The sequence below is a fragment of the Vipera berus genome (genome assembly GCF_964194415.1).
Source record: "Vipera berus genome assembly, chromosome: 14".
NCBI lineage: Eukaryota > Metazoa > Chordata > Lepidosauria > Squamata > Viperidae > Vipera > Vipera berus.
In genome coordinates this window covers 13,556,600-13,576,208 of record NC_138217.1, presented here as the reverse complement: position 1 = coordinate 13,576,208, position 19,609 = coordinate 13,556,600, and the positions used below count along the sequence as shown (strand labels likewise).

The 19,609-nt window shown below is 52.6% G+C and overlaps 2 protein-coding genes across 4 annotated transcripts; one reads left to right on the top strand and one right to left on the bottom strand.

Annotated features, from left to right (window-relative positions):
• Positions 1–1,797: 1,797 nt before the first annotated feature.
• PTPN11 (protein tyrosine phosphatase non-receptor type 11) lies at positions 1,798–14,850 on the bottom strand. Of its 3 annotated transcripts, XM_081339245.1 has the most exons (16): positions 14,669–14,850; positions 11,558–11,680; positions 10,937–11,131; positions 10,459–10,651; positions 10,155–10,271; positions 9,345–9,458; positions 8,182–8,278; positions 7,447–7,526; positions 7,085–7,243; positions 5,590–5,721; positions 5,164–5,318; positions 4,860–4,927; positions 4,122–4,273; positions 3,338–3,450; positions 3,101–3,203; positions 1,798–2,483 (listed from the first exon to the last, which is right to left on the bottom strand). In XM_081339245.1, exons 1-15 carry the CDS (start codon positions 14,680–14,682, stop codon positions 3,131–3,133), a joined length of 1,785 nt encoding a protein of 594 aa, XP_081195371.1. In that variant the 5' UTR covers positions 14,683–14,850; the 3' UTR covers positions 1,798–2,483; positions 3,101–3,130. The 3 variants fall into 3 exon arrangements, with proteins under 3 accessions (XP_081195371.1, XP_081195370.1, XP_081195372.1); XM_081339244.1 differs by lacking the exon at positions 14,669–14,850 and having other exon boundaries at positions 11,558–12,102; XM_081339246.1 differs by lacking the exons at positions 11,558–11,680; positions 14,669–14,850 and having other exon boundaries at positions 10,459–10,769; positions 10,937–11,059.
• A 481-nt stretch (positions 14,851–15,331) lies between these two features.
• Positions 15,332–18,849, top strand: RPL6 (ribosomal protein L6). The gene is made up of 7 exons (XM_081338707.1): positions 15,332–15,449; positions 16,224–16,373; positions 16,934–17,032; positions 17,152–17,295; positions 17,391–17,439; positions 17,682–17,866; positions 18,653–18,849. The coding sequence occupies exons 2-7, from the start codon at positions 16,224–16,226 to the stop codon at positions 18,803–18,805; spliced, it is 780 nt and encodes a 259-aa protein (XP_081194833.1). The 5' UTR covers positions 15,332–15,449; the 3' UTR covers positions 18,806–18,849.
• The last annotated feature ends 760 nt before the right edge of the window (positions 18,850–19,609 follow it).

Below are 19,609 nucleotides of genomic sequence, written 5' to 3'. Positions count from 1 at the left end.
GAGAACCTCGTCCAACCTGTTCTTCCCAAAAATTAAGAACAAAATTAAGAACCTTGGCCCCAAAGACAGATGGATCAGATGAAACTGCTTGACATTTGCAATAGTCCAGTCCTCATGATTGAAAAGTTCAGCAAATGGGCCTCCTGGATCCTCTCTCATCATGTTCTCGAGAAAGGCCTTGCTTTCTGGCCTCCCCTCCCGTTTCTGGTGCAAAGATGCTGAATTCTGTTTGAACCGAAAGCCGACAGTGGGGAAAAGCAGGGCCACAGAAAAAGACAAACAGCCCAGCCTTGCATCATTTACGTCTCCCCCTGCATTATCACGACCAGCCCCGTTGGAGAAAAGCATTCAGGAAACAGGGGGTAAGAAAACGTATTTATTTATTTATTTATTCATTTAAGTTCTGGTGTTTTACAGTTGTTGTTTTTTTTACTCTTGAGAAGCATTGGAGCAATTAAAAAAAAAAAATCGCAGCACAGCCAGCGACGTAGCTACACTCGGCACCCATAAACAGAGTCTGCAAACAGACATTTCTCTTAAGCAATTTTCTGGACGTGATCGGTCTTGTGAACGCCACACGCCAACCGTCCCGGAACAGCCCACGGAGTCAGAGTCGAAAAGTAGCTCCCACAGGGGCCATAGCTGGCGGGAGCCCACCAACTCCTTATGCCAAAACACCAACTCAAACAGGCCTCACATCAGCTGGGAATCGCTCTCCCCTTTTCCCTGAATGTGGGAGCCCAGACTTCGATCAGTGTACAACTTCCTTTATAGGCAGTCCTTTTCAAGGAAAGAGTTGTATTTTTTCCCCCTCCATCTAATTTACACTTTACGTAACGCTCTGGGTAGGATACTTCATACACTGCTCGGAAAGGAGGCGGCGAGGAAGAATAAAATGGGAAGAAGAGGCACAGAAACGACCTTTGGGGCTTTTTCCAGGGCGCTGAAGGGAGGTTGGGGTTATTGTGGTGAACACAAGGACCGCCCAGCCCAGAAGCCGATTGAAGCAGCGTTGCCTTTAAAACAGGCTCCTGAGCAAGGGAGCATCGCCTATAAGCCAGGGCTCTCCAACGCTGGCAACTTTGAAAGCCTGAGGACTTCAACTCCCAGAATTCATGCTGGCCGTGGAATTCTGGGAGTTGAAGTCCACAAGTCTGAAAGTTGCCACAGTTGGAGAGCCCTGCCCTAAACTCCAATGAAGCCAAATTCCTCCTGATCAGATCGCCCAGGCGCAGAGACCCCTCTGCAGACCCTCGACCCAGGCACCCGGAAGGCTTCCTGCTCTGGCCATCGCAACACAACCCACCAACCCGGCCAGCCGAGAGGCTGCCGGACATTTTCTCCCACCGCAAATCCCCTTCCCCACCCCGCCCTCCACCCTGGAGAAGCAGGTGGGCCCTACGCTGGGCATTGCTACATCAGCTGGGGGGGGTGGGCAAAAGAAGACCCACCAAAGAAGGCCGAGCATTGAAGGAGGTGTAGCTTAACCTCACTTCCAAAAGCTGGAGGGGGCCCCCCTGTTCCTCCTCCGAAGAAGCTGTGGTGGAAGCTGGAAAAGCAGCCAGGGTGGGTCGTTCCGAAGCTCCATTCAGGCAACATCTCTCCCCCCCCCCCAAATCATCCTCTTCGTCCTTCTTCCTCTTCCTCTTGAGGGAGACCTGGGTCTTTTAAGAAGTCACTAAGCATCCAAGAGGGAGGGGGAGGGGGTCAGGATATCCCTGGGCTGAAATCCCACCCACCCCCACCCCTAAGTCCCTCCCCCCCCCGACTCTCCCCAACAGCAAAGAGCCAGCTGACTCTAAACAAACTGGTTTAATCTGGTGCAAAAACGCATCATTGGAAGTTCTAGAATTTATCGTTTCAAGGAAAAAGAAAAAAACAAGGGGGGAAAAGACAAGCGTGGAATTTTATGAGGACTAGAAACTTGATCAAATCTGTGGACAGCCAGACCTCGTTCCAGAGAGTTAGTTGGCTTGGAAACAGCCCTGGATTCTTCCTGATTGACATAATTGGTTTCTTCCCCAAAGTATCCGTTTTCCCACAACTTATTTTTCTATTATTTTTTTTAAGGGAAAGAGATAACTTTCAAAAAAAAAAAAAACCCACACAAATTTGGAACAGTTCAAAAAAACCTCTTAAGTCCAGGACAGAAAGAAAGGGGAGGAAAAAAAAAAGTTCAAGTACAACAAAGTATTGGTCTGCGTTGGAGGCAAATAAAAAATTAAAATAAAATAAAATCATACGTTCAGGAAGGAAAACGGCATCAACGACAACAACAACAAAAAAAATCAGTTGTAAAAATGAGACATTTTTTAAGAAAATGAATTAGGAGTCTCTCTGAAAGGAGATCTTAAGTTCCGCTTATTACTGAAGGGTTAAAACGTCATAAATAAAAAGGAGGCTTTCGGCAGCGTCTTGGTGGGACGGACCCCGCTGGTCTCGCTTCCTTGCTTAGCAAAAACAGAGAGAGCGGCACGTCAACTCTGCAAAAAGGACAGGGAGAGAGGGGCCTTTTAGAGGAGAGACACCCCAACTTTGCGTCCTGCCTTCCACGCCTGGAGAGACCGAGCAGCCTCCGTGGAGGACCTCTGGGCCTCTCGAGGGCAATCTCTGGCCGGCTGAATTTCCCCAGGCCTTTGCCTTCATTCCTGCCTCCAGTTCAGGTCTCAGGAACATTAGGGTATCATACGCTGTGAGGGAGCCGGGGGGTTCTTAAATATGGCAAATAAAGGAAAAATAATAATAAAAAAACCAGGACCGTGCTGGGCAGAAGCCCAAAGGGAAATGACAAAGATGGTGGAAACCTTCGTAAAATCTCCTCTCCCTCCAATTTTAGAAACACACACACCCTGCAACTTAAGGAGATCTCTGAAACACAACACTGGACAGGAAACCTCCATTCGGGGGCTTTAAGACCACCAGACTAATACTGCCTTTTCCTGAGGACTAGCAGCTTGGGTTTATTAGATTTTTCTCTTCCTAGGATCCTTTTCATCGGAGATGACAAAAACCACCCCTGGGACCCCAGACTCGCCCTTTGCTGCTGATCTACCCGGCTAGTTAAGGTCGGTGGCAGGGGAGCCCCGTCATCTAGACTTGCCTTCCTCACGAGGAAGCTCTCGCTCTCGTCTCATCTGAAGCTTTTCTGCTGGTGCATCAGACCGACGTTCTCATAAACGCGCGCGGCGTTGTCCTCCCTCATCCTGGAAAGTGCGGCGTATTAAGGAGAAGCTCAGAGTAAGAAGAAGCCCCCCCCCGATGCCCCAGGCTGCATCATTCCTGGGCGTGGGAGAGCTCGAGCAGTCGAGAGGGGACGGGCGGCGAGCCCACTACTCACTCGGGGCAGGCCGGAATGGGAGTACACGGCAGGAGAGGACTTTGGTCTCCACTGGCCTGATCCGCCAAGGAGTATTTGATGTTGGTGTACTCGTGTCCTTTCCGCTTGCTCTTCTGAAAGTGAGGGAGGGGGAGAATCACTGCCTCCTCCCTGCCAGCAAGCGAGGCGCTCTTGGCACTTCTCAAAGAGCTCCCCCCAATTCCACCTCTTCTCCACCACCCACCTAACGCAAGGGGCTTGGTCGCTTCAGGAGTCCAGAGGTGGGGAAACAGCCCCCCGTGGCTTCTTCTGATGGGTGAGTTCGGTTTATCCCAGGCTAGATCTTGGTCAGCCCCCAGTCCGACACTTTAGCAGGGCAGCCCCTGGGCAAGAAAGCTCCCGTCTCTCCTATGGGCCACTGAGAGACGAGAAGGCGGCAAGTACACCCGGGGGGGGGGGGCGCTGGTGGCTGTTCTCTGCTTTCTCCAGCTGGCAAGTCTTCTTGGCCAACTCTCAAGCCCAGCTTTCAACCCCCACAGCCAAAGGGAGCGCTTTTCCTGCTGGGTAGGCCAGAGCTACCCGTCCCTGAGGGGCCCTTGCTGCCTTCTGAGCTGGGAGGTTTTCCTACAGATGTTTCATTCTCCTAACGAGCTAAGGTCATCAGGGCTAGCCACTAGGCTTGACTAGCACTGACGGTGTTAGCTAGATGGGTCGTGAAAGGTCAACAAGAAAACCACCAAGCTCAGAGGGCACCCAGGAGCCCTCATCAAAACCCTGAGCTACGAATCTTCCCCTTTGGTGGTACCTGCTCCTCCTCAATCCGGCGCTGCAACGTCTCGATGTAATGCTGGACTGCCATGTAAATAAACCGGTACTGGGCCTCGGTCTGCACCATCCCTGACCGCTGGGACCTCACCATCTGGATGGTCTTCGGGACGTCGATGTCACAGTCCACCCCTGGAGGGGAGGGGACAGGGAGGCAGAAGGGCTCAGCTGGAGAGCACGAGGAAGGCCCCCTTCGGAGGACACTGGTGGGAAAGGCACGGTCACTCAAGTTCCCAAACCACACGGACTCATCCAAGGAGAATCGTCCAGGCCATGCTTCTCCCAAAAGGCAGCTGGACTTTCTTGTTAGAAAGCCTTTTGCTTCTCATCCAAGGAGCTGCTTCAGTCCTCAGAGGAGAAAACCAAGGAAGTCCAGTTGCCTTTTGGAAAAAGCACCGCAGGGCTGGGTTAGAATTGTGGTTTCCAAGCAAGCCATCATGCCCTTGGCACGGCCACCTCACCCCGTGAACGAGGATCCAGAAAGCCCCACTTAATGCCCGAGACTCAGAAGCACCGACTGTGCCCAGGGAAAGATGTACGCCACACCCACCACCCCTGAGCTACTCCACCTGTTATGAGACTACAACTCCCAGCAGACCTTTGCCTGCTGGGGGTGACCAGACCACCCGGCAATCGAGGTGTGCACTCCACACACAACCGCTGGCCGGGGCCGTCTTCTCAGCCTTCGAGGTGAAGCGGTCGGTCCGTTGGGGCTCACCTTTCTCACGGATGATGTCAATGAGAATATCGATCACAATGAAGGTCCCAGTCCGACCGATTCCGGCACTGTGGAGTGGGGGGAGAGAAACCATCACACGGGTTCGAGTCCTGTCCCTCCTCCTCCTCCCCAGATTAAGCAACCTTGCCCGTCACTGCGAGGCTTTCAGTTTTCCCTGCGGCGTTTCTCAACCTTGGCGGCTTGAAGCTGGGTGGACTTCAACTCCTGGCTGGGGAATTCTGGGAGTTGGAAGTCCACAGGTCTTAAAAGTGGCCGAGGTTGAGCCATGCTACTCTATGGATACCTGCAGTGGACAACGACCGGACCCGCATCGGCAATGCCCTCCTGCTTGTGGTGCACCTCCTCTAGGAAATCCAGGACGCCGCCAGGATCGCTGGGCACCCCGTGGTCAGGCCAAGCCCGGAAGTGATACTGCCACACTGTCCGCTCGGTGTTGCCCTGGAAGAGAGCCCCCCCCGTCCGCCGGAGATGGTTTGAGGAGCTGCCTTCGCCTTCCAAATCAGCCGAAGTGGGGGAGACCCACAGGCCCAGCACAAAACACAAGAGCGGTGTGGGAGGAAGGACAGCAGGCGGCGACCCGAGGCCGAGGATGTTTTCCCCCCCGAGTCCTCCTTCCACCCCGCGATCCTTCTCTAGGGCCCTACCAGCATGGCTAGCAGGTCAGTTCCCCTCCCCACCGCCGGTCCCTTGGCGCCTTCCAGAGACGTACCTGTCCGACTTTGGAGAGCTTGAGCTCTCGCAGCGTGTAGTCGTGAGCCGCGCTCTCTTTGACGTTCCGGACACGCATCACGCCATATTCCTTCAGGGCATGCTCGTCCGGCCAGTACTTCACGCATTTGCTCTGGAAGACCGGGAAGAGGGGTGGGAGGGGAGAGGGAGAGCAAAGGCTGATGGGAGCCCAGGTCTAATTCGAATGGCTGAAGTGGAGGGAGGGGGGCAGAGGGCGATCTGAAATGCCCAGTTGCGATGCTGCCACCAGCTAGGTAAGCAACCTCCAGGAAAGCAGGGCAAAGAAGGAGACCGAGATTAGGTGGGTGAGATTGTAGCAGGGCTCCATGACACGAAGGACCCGTGGGGTGGGGGCTGTGGAACCATCAGTGGCATCCGTGGAAAGGCTTCCCTCCAGAAGCTGTGGGTGCTACAACACTGGAGTTTCTTCGTTGGCCAATCCAGGGGCTTGTTCTCCCCCTGCCGCACCCGGCATGGCCTGCGCCCATTATGCAAATTCCGCTGGGGAAGCCCCTCTTCCCCAAATCGCCCCCTTGCTTCCCAGGGTGGCTGCCTGGCAGAGAGAGGAGCCCGCCGGTCTGCACGGGGTGTGGGTAGACAAACGCCCAGCGATCCAGCTACGTTCTGCAAAGCACTTCTTGGAAGGGAGCCCAGGGAGATTTACAAGGGCCAGATGGTCCCCGCTCTGGCTGACAAGACACAGATGACTCAGCACGCTGGGTTCTGGCCCCAAGCACCCTATCAGCCCCCCCCGCCCCCCAATGCTGCTATCAAGCGTCTTCCCAAGAGCCTCCGGTACCTTCATGCCACTCTGCTCTCTCTGCCCCTCCCTGGCACCGTTTCCCCAAAATCCACCCCCCTGCCTGACTCTCTTTCCTTGTTGGGCTTCATTTAGAAACAAGTGGGGGGGGAGGCTCAGCCGTGGGACCCCGCACGGAGACAGCCACACCACTGCCACCTTCCCTTCCTGACACGGCCCGGCCTGTAAGGGCCGGCCGAAGAGCAGCAGAATGGGAGAACAACCAAGGCAAAGACTGAGGACTAGCTACTTTAGAAAGCAGAGCTTCTCCACACCCTGCAGGGGAGGTGGGGGGGGGCTGAACACCTGCGCTCCAGGCTTTCATTGAGTTCTCATTCGTTTACCTTTCTATAAGCACCCATCTCAGTCAATGATTCTGGGCAGCTCACAATTCGGAAAATATTTTTTTTAAAAAAACCATAAAAGAAAATCCAAGACAGACATACGCAGCAGCTGAAATACTCGACCAGCAGCCAGGAAATGGGGCCTGGGAACACAACAGGGGTTCCTCCTGTTGGTGTTATTATCGTTACTGTGATTATCGTTATTCTGTTGCTGAGCGCTTCTGTGTGCAAATCACACTTGGCAAACTATTCAGTTCAATTCGCTGGCTGAGCTCTCATTCTCCCCTCCCCTCGATCCCAGGAGATCGGTGGATCCCCACCAGCGGCCTCACCTTTCCTCTCTCCACTTCCTTGGTGGTCATGACGATCACCCGGGAATTCTCCTGGAAGACCATCCGCCAGAAGTCGTTCACCGTGTTCTGCAGGCAGCCCTGGGTGGCGATGTAGCTCTTCTTGGCCTTGGCGCTGTTGCACTTGTTCTCAAATTCTGGCTGGGGACCAACGGGAGCGTCGGCAGGCAGGTCGTCTGCGGAGGGAGAGGGCGCTCGGGACCCTCGGGAGAGCCGCTTCCCGGGCCCCTCCTGGTCTGTTTGGGGGAACTCAGCCTCCCCCCTCCGGTCCCCGAGAAGAAAGCGGCGTCCCACTAAACTCCCTCGGTAGGAGAGCGGCTGCCGAGAGAGGCCGGCCATCTTACCATGATGATGTTGGCATTGATGTAATCCGAAACCGGCTCGTTTGGATCACCGTCGTGAAGGACGACCCGGGTGTGGTCAACTGGAAAGCAAGAAAAAAGACACACTCCTAATCCAGGGAACTCTTGTCAAGCAGCAACCGCAAACTCCGACTTGTCAGCAGCAATTCAGGCAGTCGCCGGGAAGATTGCAGGAATGAAGAGTCCTCGGCAGCCCCGGAGATGCTTTAACTGCAGATGCTAAAAGGGAGCCTGCAAGCGTTTGCAAACCAAGCCACCGGCTGCCTGCACCCCTTGCTCAGTCAGGCCCCTGGCGCAAGTATCGTGGCTCCTGGGGGTCTCCAGCACACCGGCCCCACAGCAGAGGCCAGGAACTCCACGTCACCAAGAGAGAATTCAGACGAAGGTTCCAGCAACGTTTCATCTTTCAACCAAGGGGGGGTTTTGCAAGCAGCAGGTTACAGAAAGCTCCCTGGGCTTCTTTCCCCCAGGAGACCCAGTTGCCTCAAGGTTTGAGGGGTTTTCTGCTCAAATGCCAGCAACGCAGTCACAGAAGCAGGATATCCCGCTGCTATTTGCAAAAAGGCCAAGAAAAATATTAAGCCTTTAAAAATGGGAAGAACAGTTGGAAGGAAAACTTTACTGCCTGCCCCAAACGTCTACTTGCTAGTGTGTCTCTCCCCCCCCTCACCCTTCCCGCCGACCTCTGGTAGAAATGGGAAAGAGAGCTGTACTCACAAGGCAAAATGTTTTTGTATCGGTTCTTGTTCTTGTTTTCCTGTCGCTGCCCTTCTTTCCGGCTGTAGAGGAGCTTACATTCCTGCTGCTGGAGAGTCTAGAAAAACAAGGAAGTGTCTTTGGACCCCCTCCTCAAGCAGGGGAAGAGACAGAAGGCATTCCCCCCCCCTTTACAGGCCTCTCCCCATCTGGATTACAATGCCTATCGCTCCCGGCCAGCCAGGTTAAAACAGATGAGCTTTGCAAGGTGGTCAAGTGGACCTGGGGCTCCCCCTAGTGTTCCTCTCCCAGCATAACGCAAAGACGGGCTCTGCCCTCCGCGGGGGGCGGGGGGGGGGAAGCAGGGGGAATCCGGGGAGGCCACCCTGAAATTCGGGAGTTGTGTCCTGGAGAGAAAAAACATTGCCAGTTTCCTCTCTGCACCACGGCAGCTCACTCTGCCTCCGAGCAATTAAAGCCTCCCAGTCACAGACTGCCAGCAGCCAAATTCCTATGGATGCACCCAGCTCCACCCACTAGGAGCTGTTTTTCAACTGGGGAACGCTGGGAGTCGAAGACTTACGCCCAGCTCTTTCCGTGCAACTAAAAGGGTTTTATCTTTTTTTTTAATCTTGGTTTACATGCTGCTCCAAAGATTTTCTTGAAAATCCGTATTCGGTTAAACCCCCAAGCATCTAGAGCAGGGGTGTCAAACTCAATTTCATTGAGGGCCACATCAGCATTGCGGTTGCCCTCAGGGGGCCGGGTGGGTGTGGCCAGGGTGGGCGTGGCCTACTGGGTGGGCGTGGCTAGAGTGCGTATGGCCTACTGGGTGGGTGTGGCCAGCTCTACCTCATTGGCATCAAGGGTGCCTATGGGGGCCTGGGCAGGAGTGGGACAGATCTGAGGGTCTCTGGCAGGAGGAGGGTCTCTGGGCCAGGGCCAAGGCAGTGGGGGCCGTTCCCTCACTGTTTCCAGGATGGCTTCGCGGGCCACATGAAACCACTTCGCGGGCCGGATCTGGCCCCCGGACCTTGTGTTTGACATGTCTGATCTAGAGGTTTGTTGCGTCCCACCCTGCACACACACCCCAGCTCCCATAAGGACATTCACACTTCTCAATCCCAGGAAGACAAGCAAGCAGCTCCTGGGTGAGGACGGAACAGATCCTCTCCTGAAAGTACCTCGAATTCTTCCCAAAAGCCTTGCTTCACTTTGTCAGTAGTTTCAGCCAACTTGCTCAGTTCTCGCACTCGGCTCTCAATCTCAGCTGCGTTGATGCGGGTGGTGTTGAGAGGCTGGGGGGGGAAGAGGGAGAGACAGGGAGGGGTCAACTAATGCACACACATCGGGCACAAGGAATCAAGAATGACACAATGAATGGCTCAGAGTAGTTTCCTTCTTGCTGTTCGCCAGCAGACAGGAGGAGACTCTGCACGGCTACCAAATGACGCCTGTGAAGCTTCCGGGAGGATCCCTTCCGGTCCTCTCTCTGTAAACCAAGGACTCAGGCCTGACCTGCCTCCTTGGGGAAGCCCCTCCCTCCCGCATCTCAGTGCCAGATTCCACCACCCACCAAAAGGATGGGTCAAGCAGCCCCCAAGGATGGAGTCCAGCCAAGGGTCAGCTGGAGGATGGACTGGGATCGAAAGCCTCCGAATGCGACAACGTCAAGCTGCAAATTTTCTGGGAAGGCTGGGAATCATCCAGCCTGCAAAGGGGGAAGGTCTCCCCCAGGAATTACAACAGGGATGCAGCCATGCTAGCCTGTCCCCGGTCTGGCTTGGCACAAGGCAGATAGCCGTGAACCCCAGGCGGTTCTCGCCAGCTTGGCAGGGGTGGAAAGGGAGAAGCAAGGGCAACTCCACACCCAAAAGCAAACAGGCACAAGTGCCCAGGCATTATGGCCGTTTCCAGAGACTGCAGCTGGTGTTCTACTAAACCTGGTGTTGGAGTTGCAGGAGCAAAACTCCGCCGCCGCCGGGCTTCCTCACCTGCTTCAGCTGAAGGACAGTCCCCAGAGTCTCCACCATGGGGTTCTTCTTGTAATGCTCAACGAGGTCCGTCAAGGAGTCAAACTTCTCCCCTCCTCCGACATCATACTTCATATCCTAAGGAGGGGGGGGGCAGGCAGGGGGCTAGTGAGTTTCAGTCTCCATGAGGCAATGGCCTCCTAAGCAAGACGTGCCGTCAAGAGAACTGGCACTCACCTTTCCCACACACGCCCAGCACAAAGGCTTCCGGCCCACCTCCCCACCACGCGCTGGCCTCATTTCACCTCCATCCTCGCGCTGTTACCTGGCAACGGATCATGACGTGCGTGACTTTGGACTTCCCATCGTTGCTCTCGCCTTTGTCATCCCCGGTCCGGACAGAAAGCACAAAGTCTCCAGGATGGCTTTGGCTCTCGCGGACTAAAAAGCTGCCGTGCTTCCCTTTTTCTGTCAGCAGCTTTTCCGCTTCCTTTCCAGAGAGATGGCCGTGGAACCACCTTCGGGAAGGCAGCGAAAGAGTCATCAGGGAGCCCCCAGCGGCTTCCCTGGCCCTTCGCGCCAGAGGGAGGCTCTCCAGAAATCAGAGCTGCCGCTGAAAGCTTCCTCAGGGCTGCTCTGAAATGGAGAAAGTTCCCTCTCCTCTCGCGGCAGCAGAAGCCGAGAGCAGGTTAAGAGGGAAACGTGCCGATTTTCAAAAGTGGCTCGTATTAAGGCAGCTCTTATCCAAGTGGGGCAAGAGGTGCTGCTCTGCACCCCCACGGCTTCCTCGCCCTGAGGCTCACCTTTCAGAAGTGGGATCTGCACAGTTGAGGGGGTACTTCAACTCGATCACGTCCCCGTTCTTCTCCTTGAGCTGTCCGTGGTGTTCCATGTAATACTGGACCAGCTCCGCCAATGTGGCAAACTTCTCCCCCCCATAGAGGTCATAGTAGTCGCCGGTGTTCTGGATCTTGATGTGAGTGACCGCCCCATTGCGCCTGGCCGGTCCAGACAGTCAAGAGGAAGAGAGAAAGGAAAAGAGAGCCGATGGCAATGAACAGAAAACTGTCTTCAAGTGGTAGCCGCCTGGGGACAGAGAGTGGGGCTGACTCCAAACCTCTGCCTCCCTATTTAAGATTCTTGGATCGGGAAGGAAGGAAGGAAGGAAGGAAGGAAGGAAGGAAGGGAGGGAGGGAGGGAGGGAGGGAGGGAGACATGAGGGAGGGAAGGAAAGTCTTAGCTAGGAGCAGCTAGCAAAGATGGATGTTATTCTGTTACTGCTTGCACTTGTTCTAAGGCAGCCTCCAGAGAAAAGAGACTCAGCTAGTTAACCCATTTCCTTTCATTTTTTAAACCTTTCAGTAAAATTATACTAAACTTTAGGAAATTCAAAGAGGGCTACAGGGCCCTCTCAGCGGACTCACCGGACTGAAAGGGTAAAGTCCCCAGGGTTGCTTTTACTGGGCCGAGCCAAAAAGCTGCCATCAACTCCTCTGGTCAGGAGCAGGTTCTCTGCTTCCACTCCAGTAATATTGGGGTGAAACCATCTGGGGAAAGAGAAAAGGGGGGGGCATTGAAAGACCATTTTTAATTAGTGAAAAGGGTTTCCTTTAAAAAAAATACATAGTTTTGATTGAAAGTTTTTACAGAAAGATAAAACATAAAAAGACATGAAGAAAAAAATAAAAAAGTGCAGAAAACAAGACACCTTCCCCGTAAAAGATTACTACAAGGACAGTATATATCTACTATATAGGTAGCGGCAACAAAGAAGCCCCTGACTCATGCGAATTCAGACCATTTCATTTGGACCCGAGATCTTTTGCATCCAGAGCAGCTGGTCTGCCACTGTCCTGCCACCACGGAGAACCGGAAGGAAGGCAGAACCGGCCTCTTGGAAACCAGGATTAAAGTGGGATGAAACAATCCAAATACAGAGACATCCCCTCGTCCGTGGGTAGTGGATTAAGACCACCAGTTGCTCCCTCACAACCAGCAAGAGAAATGGAGAAGGCAGCTACAACCTCATTGTGGCCTTGTGATAAGAAATCTGCTCTCCTCCTGAGTTGATCAGCTCCGATTCTGGGGTTTTGCTCAAGGGCGAGGAGGAGGAGGAGCAGGAGGAGCAGGAAGGGGCTGTGGCTGTTTGACTTAGCAGAGCCCGGCCCCTCTTTTCCCTCCGGTGCAAACGGGCTCCATATATCCTCGCAGACCCAGCCACCCACAGTCACACCCTTCTCGACGAGTAAGCCAGCACCTTGCTGGTTGAAGGTCTCCGGGGGGGCCGAACCTTCAGCCTGTCGTTCACCGCCTCTCCTATCAACACGGTGTGGCTTATTTTTAGAAATCTGGCTCAGTCAATATTTTGGCTGAATCTGCACTTCCCACTTGTGGATGAGAGCCTTACGTTTCTCAAAGGCCTCGGGAGCTAACTAGAACTGGTAATGGGCGTATTTATATTTTTCCATAAAGACACACAGTCGGCAGAGGAACAGGAGCGTGTTGGGCAGCACCCCCAGGGTGATCAAAATTCGGGTACTCGGCAACTGGCATGTGCATATGACAGTTGCCGGGTCCATGGGCCATGTGATCACCATTTGCAATCTTCCTAGCCGGCTCCCGACAAGCAAAGACAGCAGGAGAAGGCAGATTTGGTTAACAACTGGGGCAAAAAGATTGTGACATGGGGCAAAATGCAATGTCTTGCTTAACAACAGAAAATCCAGGCTCAACTGTGGTGTTAAATTGAGGACTACTTTTATTAAAAACCTTTCGGGATCGCCCTTGGAATACCAGCTCAGAATTTTGAAGGGGGTGGTTTTTTTGACAGCAGGATAACCAGAGCCACTGCGGAAGTGTGAAGGTGGGGCCTTAAAAAGCAGAGCTCAGGGGCAGAAAGCCACTTCCGGGGACTGCCGACTAAGGCAGGGATTCTATTTGCAGTGTTGGTGGCGAAGCTCCCTGGCGCTCCAGGTATATTTGTCACCAAGTGGGAAGCAGCATTTTGTCACCAGTTGGAAATAGAAGCCAGCGGGGGTGTCTCAAGTCAGCTGCAGGCCGGCCGGTCATGCCAAGTGGTTCCGGAGACAGGATCAAGAGAGAGCCCACAAAATGGAACGTGCACATTTCAGGCTGACAGGCTACCCAATTCTAAAGCTGGGGGCAGGCTGGACTCTTTTTTTCAACCCAGGGAGAGAAAGACGATGCTGGGATTGGAGCAGGATTAAGAATGTTTCAAGGGCGACTCTTAAAAGAATGGCAGAGGTAGGTCTTCCTAAAGCCATAACTGGACATTTAGAAAATGTACAGGAGGGTATTGATTTTTTTAAAAAAACAACAGGATCCAGCATTAACTATTCACAAATCAGATGAACTGAAACATTTCATCCCAAAACATGACTGGCACTCTCTATGCTAACAGATGAACTCTTAACACCATACTAGTAATACTGGTAATGCATAATTAGGTATAGAAAATGCAGGAAATAACTCTTTTTCCAGGAAAAAAAAGGATTCTATTTTTGACAGTCTGGATGGGATTTTATAAAGGAAAATCTCCTGCAATTACTTTACTGAAAGCCTCATAATGAACTAATGGAAGAGGTGAGTTCACCGTAAATTTTTGAAAAGAAAATTTATGTTACTCTTCTCCTAACCAGTATTCACTTATGTAGTAGAAGGTGCTCATCACTTTAGGTTGAGAAGTGTGGTTTTATCATAATTGGAATACTGCTGAAAAGTTATTTCTCATTTCTTGGTTCTAGTCTCATACAATTAAAGGAGGACATTGCTTTCCCCCATCCCCCCCCCCCGCGGGCATCATACTCCTTCTGCTTAGAGCTTCTGTTTTGCTTATCAGGTTAGCAGCTGTGACCAAAGAAATATTTTATAATTTTATAAATAAATTTTATTTATTGTTTTATAGCAGCTACCTCCGGTTTCTTAAATTTGCATATCTACCCTATATCAAGTTTACGTTCACGTTTTGAGAGTTCATCCCCCGCCATGGCTATTTTAGATTTGCAATACACGTTTCCTGCTTCCTACTGCAAAATAATTCAGGAGACGATTTTAGCTCAAAATCTCCAATATTAGGTTTTAGCAGCCAGGGTCAGCGCTAGCCCATTCCAGGCTTGAAGGCAACAGATAAGGACTATATCAGACTCCCCACCACCACCACAAGCTTATGCTTTTGTACTACAGCCCCCATTCTCCCGAGCCAGCAGGGAGAAACCTGGAGCCTGCTGGCTGGGGAGGATGGGAGCTGTGATCGCTTTCCCTGGCGACCAGGGCGAAGGCTTTTAATGGCACTGGGCGGCTGCTTTGTGAATGAGCCCAAGCAGCTCCTCTGGTAGGGCAGGATGGGAACTGTAGTCGCGCACCTCTGGACCCAGCAGCTGAAAGGCTCCCCCGCGCCCCCTCGTCCCTATGGCAACGGCATCGGTGAGGAAGACCAGCTGGGCACCCCTCCCCCCGAAAGGGCGAAGGGGCGGGGCCTGAGCCTCCCTCCCTTCCACCCACCCCCCGCTTCTCACCTCCTCGAGGTCATCTTTCCGCCTCCGTCTTCCTCACATGGGGCCCCTGGGTCTCGCGGGGAGACCGGCCCGGGAGGAGGCGAACCGCAGTCGGCCCGGGCCCGGCCGCATCCAGGCCCGGGAGAGGGGAAGGCAGAAAGAGACCCGAGGAGCGATCCGTCGCGATGCCTAAGACGTCATCGCCGCGCGACCTGGCCCGCCCACCTCGGGAAGGGCAAGGAAGGGGCGGAGTCGCCAGCCAGACAGAACACGGAGGCAGGCGTCGCCTAGAACGGCCACACAGCGGGAACGCTTTTCCCGCTCTAGGCTGCGACGTCTCTGTAGCAAGCACCCTTTCAGTGCCCGATGAGCCGCTTCTTCTCCAGCCCGTTGCATTGGTCTGCCCTGGGCGGGCTTGCTCAGAAAAGAAATAATAAATACATGTATTCGTTATTATTATTGCACCGCGGGAATTATAATTATTTTATCAAGATATGGGAAAGTGCTTCTGTTACGATAGGCAGCCTTTATATCAATGTTCCTCAAACTTTAAGGTTTGTGGACTTCAACTCCCACAATTCTCCAGCCAGCACTGGAATCAATGAACGCTTCATAAGTCCTGTACGAGATAAAACGTGCACGGCAAGAATAAGGGAGGAAAATCCCTTGAATTCTGAGTTAGCTCTCGGGAGGGCGAAGTGAACTACTTCTCCCAGAGTGCTCCGCGCACGCCCGGTGACGTCACGCGCCTGCTCTTCAGCGCCGAGGCCCCGGATATTGCCTCTTTTTCCTTCTGCCCAAGGTAAGGACGGTGCTGCCGCGGCGCTTCCCTCCCGGGGCCCGTCATTCGTATCCGCCGCCATCCGCCTCAGAGAACCGCCGGGCCGGGCATGGGCCGAGCAGGGACGCTCCGGGGGCTTTGGGCGGGCGGCCCTGGGCTGCTTCCGCCGGGGGCGAGCGAAAACTTAGGCCGGCGTTATCCCCGAGAAGGCCGGCTGGCTCTCCCCGGGCTGCCGTATTACTCCGAAGCGTCGCGCAGCCACTCCGCTTAGGCACCTGAAAGCGAGGAGGAGGCGCCCGGGAATGGCCACCGCAAAGAGGAAGGTTTTGGCCTCGGGCTTTGCGATGGCCTCCTTCGCTGGCCCTGGAAGCGGGAGTGACGGATCCCCCCAACCTCGCGACCCTCCCGGAGGGCTGGTGCACGGGGTGGCTTCTGAAGACGCGGAGGAAAAGCTCGCTTTTCTGTAGGTTGGGGTTTCCAAGGCGTTGAGCAGAATGCAGGCTTGCCTCCATTAAGGGACTTCTAGAAGTGGCAAGATTCTTTCTGCTCGTTGAAATGCAGCCCCTTCCTTTATGCTTCTAACTAAAGAGAGCGCCTCTATCTTGCAGTTAGTTTCCTTGTGGACTGACTATACGTTCGCAGAGTCTGATGCAGCTGTGCAACCGGTTTGCAACATTTTGGAAGTGGAGAATTGTGTCTTGAGAGAGAGGGCACCGAGAGGCAGGGGTCCAGAGCCCCTCTCTGGATTTTCACCAGTTGCAAATGGCAAATGGATGTTTCCCTTTATTTTGTCAGATGGCAGGCGAGAAGAAAACCAGGAGGGTCCGGAAGGTCCATGCCAGCCGCAATCCGGTGCTGGCCCGAGGGATCGGGAGATATTCCCGGTCAGCCATGTACGCCCGGAAGGCCATGTACAAGCGGAAATACAACGCGCCAGAGACAAAGGTACAAGGCGATGAGGACTTTGCAACAGTTAGTGAGTGTTAAGGCTGCATAATTGGCCCAATGGATGGCGGTGTGGATTTGTGTAAACCATGCTGGCTGGGGCATTCTGGGAGTTGAAGTCTACCCATCTTCAATTGGCTGAGGCTGAGAAACGCTGGATTAATCTATGGAAGATGAGCGTTTCAAAACCCATTGATTTTAATCTGTCATATCAAGAATGCCATAATACGTAGATAAACTTTGTTTGCCTTAAATCATACTGGAAGTAAATGAGGTTACTACCCTCGTTAAACGTGGAGGACGTTAAGCTGGGTTGATGCAGATCACGTGTTTGCTCTGGCCACGAATGGGGTTTTTCTCCATTGCCCGCAAGTTTGATTCACCCAAGTCAGAGAGAGAGAGACTGTGCTGTAATGGTTAAGGGACTGGTGTTGGGACCTCCCTGGGGGGACTTTGGGCTGGTCGCTCTTGCCCAGGCTGTCCCCCAGGGCTGTGATTGGGGAGTCAAATGGGAGAAGGTATGGTGTGGTACCAATTTTGCTGCTGTTTTTTCCCCCTAGATAGAAAAGAAGAAGAAAGAGAAGGAGGCAGCCACTGTTACAAAGACTGTTGGGGGTGATAAGAACGGAGGCACCCGGGTGGTCAAACTTCGCAAGATGGTAAGAGCTTGTGGCCCAAATTATGCGGCCGAGAGAGTTTCTGTCCTACTCTGTGTTCAAGAGGCTGCTTTGATTCTTTAGAGGGTTCTGAATTCAGGCCTTTCTTTTCTTCCTTGCAGCCCAGATACTACCCAACGGAGGACGTTCCCCGTAAACTCCTCAGCCATGGCAAGAAGAATTTTGCCCTCCACAAGAGGCGGCTGCGGACTTCAATTACCCCAGGAACGGTGCTGATCCTTCTCACTGGCCGCCACAGGGGCAAGGTAACGGGCCTGTGGTGCTCCTCTCGTTAGGAGCATTCGGGAGGCAGGCAGAGATTCAGACGACTAACTCTCCCCTCTTGTTTTTGGGTTCCCAGCGTGTGGTTTTCTTGAAGCAGCTTGGAAGTGGACTGTTGCTTGTAACCGGTAAGCTCGTCTTATATTTATAGCCTCTGTTTCTTTTCTGTGATCTTTCCTAGTGTTTTTTAATTTTTAACGTTATACCTTTCCACATAAGAAGTCCTAGTAAAAAAAAATAAAAAAGGTAGCAAATAATTGTAGTAAAAGATCTGTCTCCTAAAGGAGGAGGATCTTGAGAAGTTGGGAGGAAATGAGAGTTTTCTGGCAGTTTGAGGTCTCCGTGTACATTCTTTTGTCTTCTGTTTCAGGGCCCCTGGCTATCAACCGTGTCCCTCTGCGCAGAGCTCACCAAAAGTTCGTCATTGCCACTTCAACTAAGGTTGATGTCTCTGGGGTCAAAGTTCCAAAGCATCTCAATGACATTTATTTCAAGAAGAAGAAGCTGCGTAAGCCCAAACATCAAGAGGGCGAAATTTTTGATACTGAAAAAATGGTACGTATAGAACTATAGTCTTGAGCGTGCTTCCAAGACTGTATTCTGCATAGCTCAAAAGCCAACAAGGAAGCAATCTGGAACCTGTAGACATTTTCAAGATCGTTCCAAGATCTTTGCATTTAAAAAAGCAGATTAAATAGAAACTTGTACGAGCAGATGTTTAATACTTGACGACTTTTTTTCCCTAAATAATGTTTACATCAAAATCTGAAGAATGGTTTAGGTCAGGGGTGTCAAACTCACATTTCATTGAGGGCCGCATCAGCATTGTGGTTGCCCTCAAGGGGCTGGGTGGGTGTGGCCTGAGTGGGCATGGCCTACTGGGTGGGCGTGGCTAGAGTGCATATGGCCTACTGGGTGGGCGTGGCCAGCTCTACATTGTTTGCATCAAGGGTGCCTATGGGGGCCTGGGCAGGAGTGGGACAGATCTGAGGGTCTCTGGCAGAAGGAGGGTCTCTGGGCCAGGGCCAAGGCAGTGGGGGCCGTTCCCTCACTGTTTCCAGCATGGCTTCGCGGGCCGCATGATACCACTTCGTGGGCCGGATCTGGCCCCCGGGCCTTGTGTTTGACATGTCTGGTTTAGGTGATACAGCTGTATCCAAGAGGGTGTTAGGAAAGCAAAGCAGACTTCTTTTGGATGCACTGTAAAGTAATGTTGGCAAGGAGAAGGGGGTTGCTGTTTAGAGAGCCTTTAGAAGTCTCAACGGGGAAGGCCAGGAACACCCCGTAGTACAGCCACAGGAAAAGGAACAAATGACCGAAGTAGCCTTTCTGTTTTTCCAGAAATACGAGATTGCAGATCAGCGTAAGGCAGACCAGAAGACGGTGGATTCTCAGCTTCTGCCAGTCATCAAGAAGGTCCCTCAGCTCCGAGGCTACCTGCGCTCAAGCTTTTCACTTTCCAATGGAGTTTATCCTCACAAATTGGTCTTCTAAATAGTCTGAAAATACCGCAGTAAAAAAAAATTTGGGAAAAATTACTGAAAGCTCTGCTGGTTTTATTTTATAGTATTATACGTTGGTTTGTCTGCACGTAAGCAAACATTTGTTTTATGGTTGAAAACGTGAAGGGGCATTTGCTGAAGTTTTGTGTCTGATCGTGGTTTTCTTTCTTGAGATGGGATGAGAATTTGCCATCACTGTTTACAGGAGGTTCCCCTCCTCTTTGAGGACTCAGGACTGGTTTGAAGCAGTCTGGGCAGGAAAGCTCTGTAGGCAACTGCTTCAGAGGTCGTCCCTAAGCTTCGCCAACTGCTAGTCTGTGCTTCGGTGCCAGTGGGGCAAAGCTATAGCTGTGCTGAAGTCCTGACCGCAGCCTCAGATCATTTGAGATATTTCTGTGTCCATGTTCAACTTGCTTAGTAAATAAGTGGGGTGTGTGGGGGGGGGTTGGTCAGGAGAGGGAGCTCGTGTGCAATGCTTGAATCACAGCCTTACAAAGGGACTAAATTTTCAACCAAAAGCCCGAATCGCCTTGTAAAAGGCAATTGAGCTAATTAAAAATTACACAAGGAAAATAATGTTTTGTGGTTTGAAATCTGAGGAAGCCATAACGCCACAAGCAATTTAAGAAGCATCTAATCTAGTTTCCCCAATCAGGTGTCCCCTCAACAGATGTCAGGTCTGAATCTTGCTTTCTGGGTTCTAGTGTGCTGGATCTCTAGCTCATTTCATCTGTTGCACTAAGCTAGTGTGTTTTTATTGGATTATGGTCCAGAAGGTTGTGGGAATCCAGCCGGT

Excerpts from the sequence above, each read along its gene's own strand:
- PTPN11 (XM_081339244.1), bottom strand. The coding sequence starts at position 11,718 with ATGGTCTTTCAATGCCCCCCCCTTTTCTCTTTCCCCAGATGGTTTCAC. Across the intron at positions 11,132-11,557 it reads GACTTTACCCTTTCAGTCCG|GCGCAATGGGGCGGTCACTC; the intron begins GTGAGTCCGCTG and ends TGGACCGGCCAG. Across the intron at positions 8,279-9,344 it reads GCTTTTGGGAAGAATTCGAG|ACTCTCCAGCAGCAGGAATG; the intron begins GTACTTTCAGGA and ends TTGTTTTTCTAG.
- RPL6 (XM_081338707.1), top strand. The coding sequence starts at position 16,224 with ATGGCAGGCGAGAAGAAAACCAGGAGGGTCCGGAAGGTCCATGCCAGC. Across the intron at positions 17,033-17,151 it reads TGGTCAAACTTCGCAAGATG|CCCAGATACTACCCAACGGA; the intron begins GTAAGAGCTTGT and ends TCTTCCTTGCAG. Across the intron at positions 17,867-18,652 it reads TTTTTGATACTGAAAAAATG|AAATACGAGATTGCAGATCA; the intron begins GTACGTATAGAA and ends CTGTTTTTCCAG.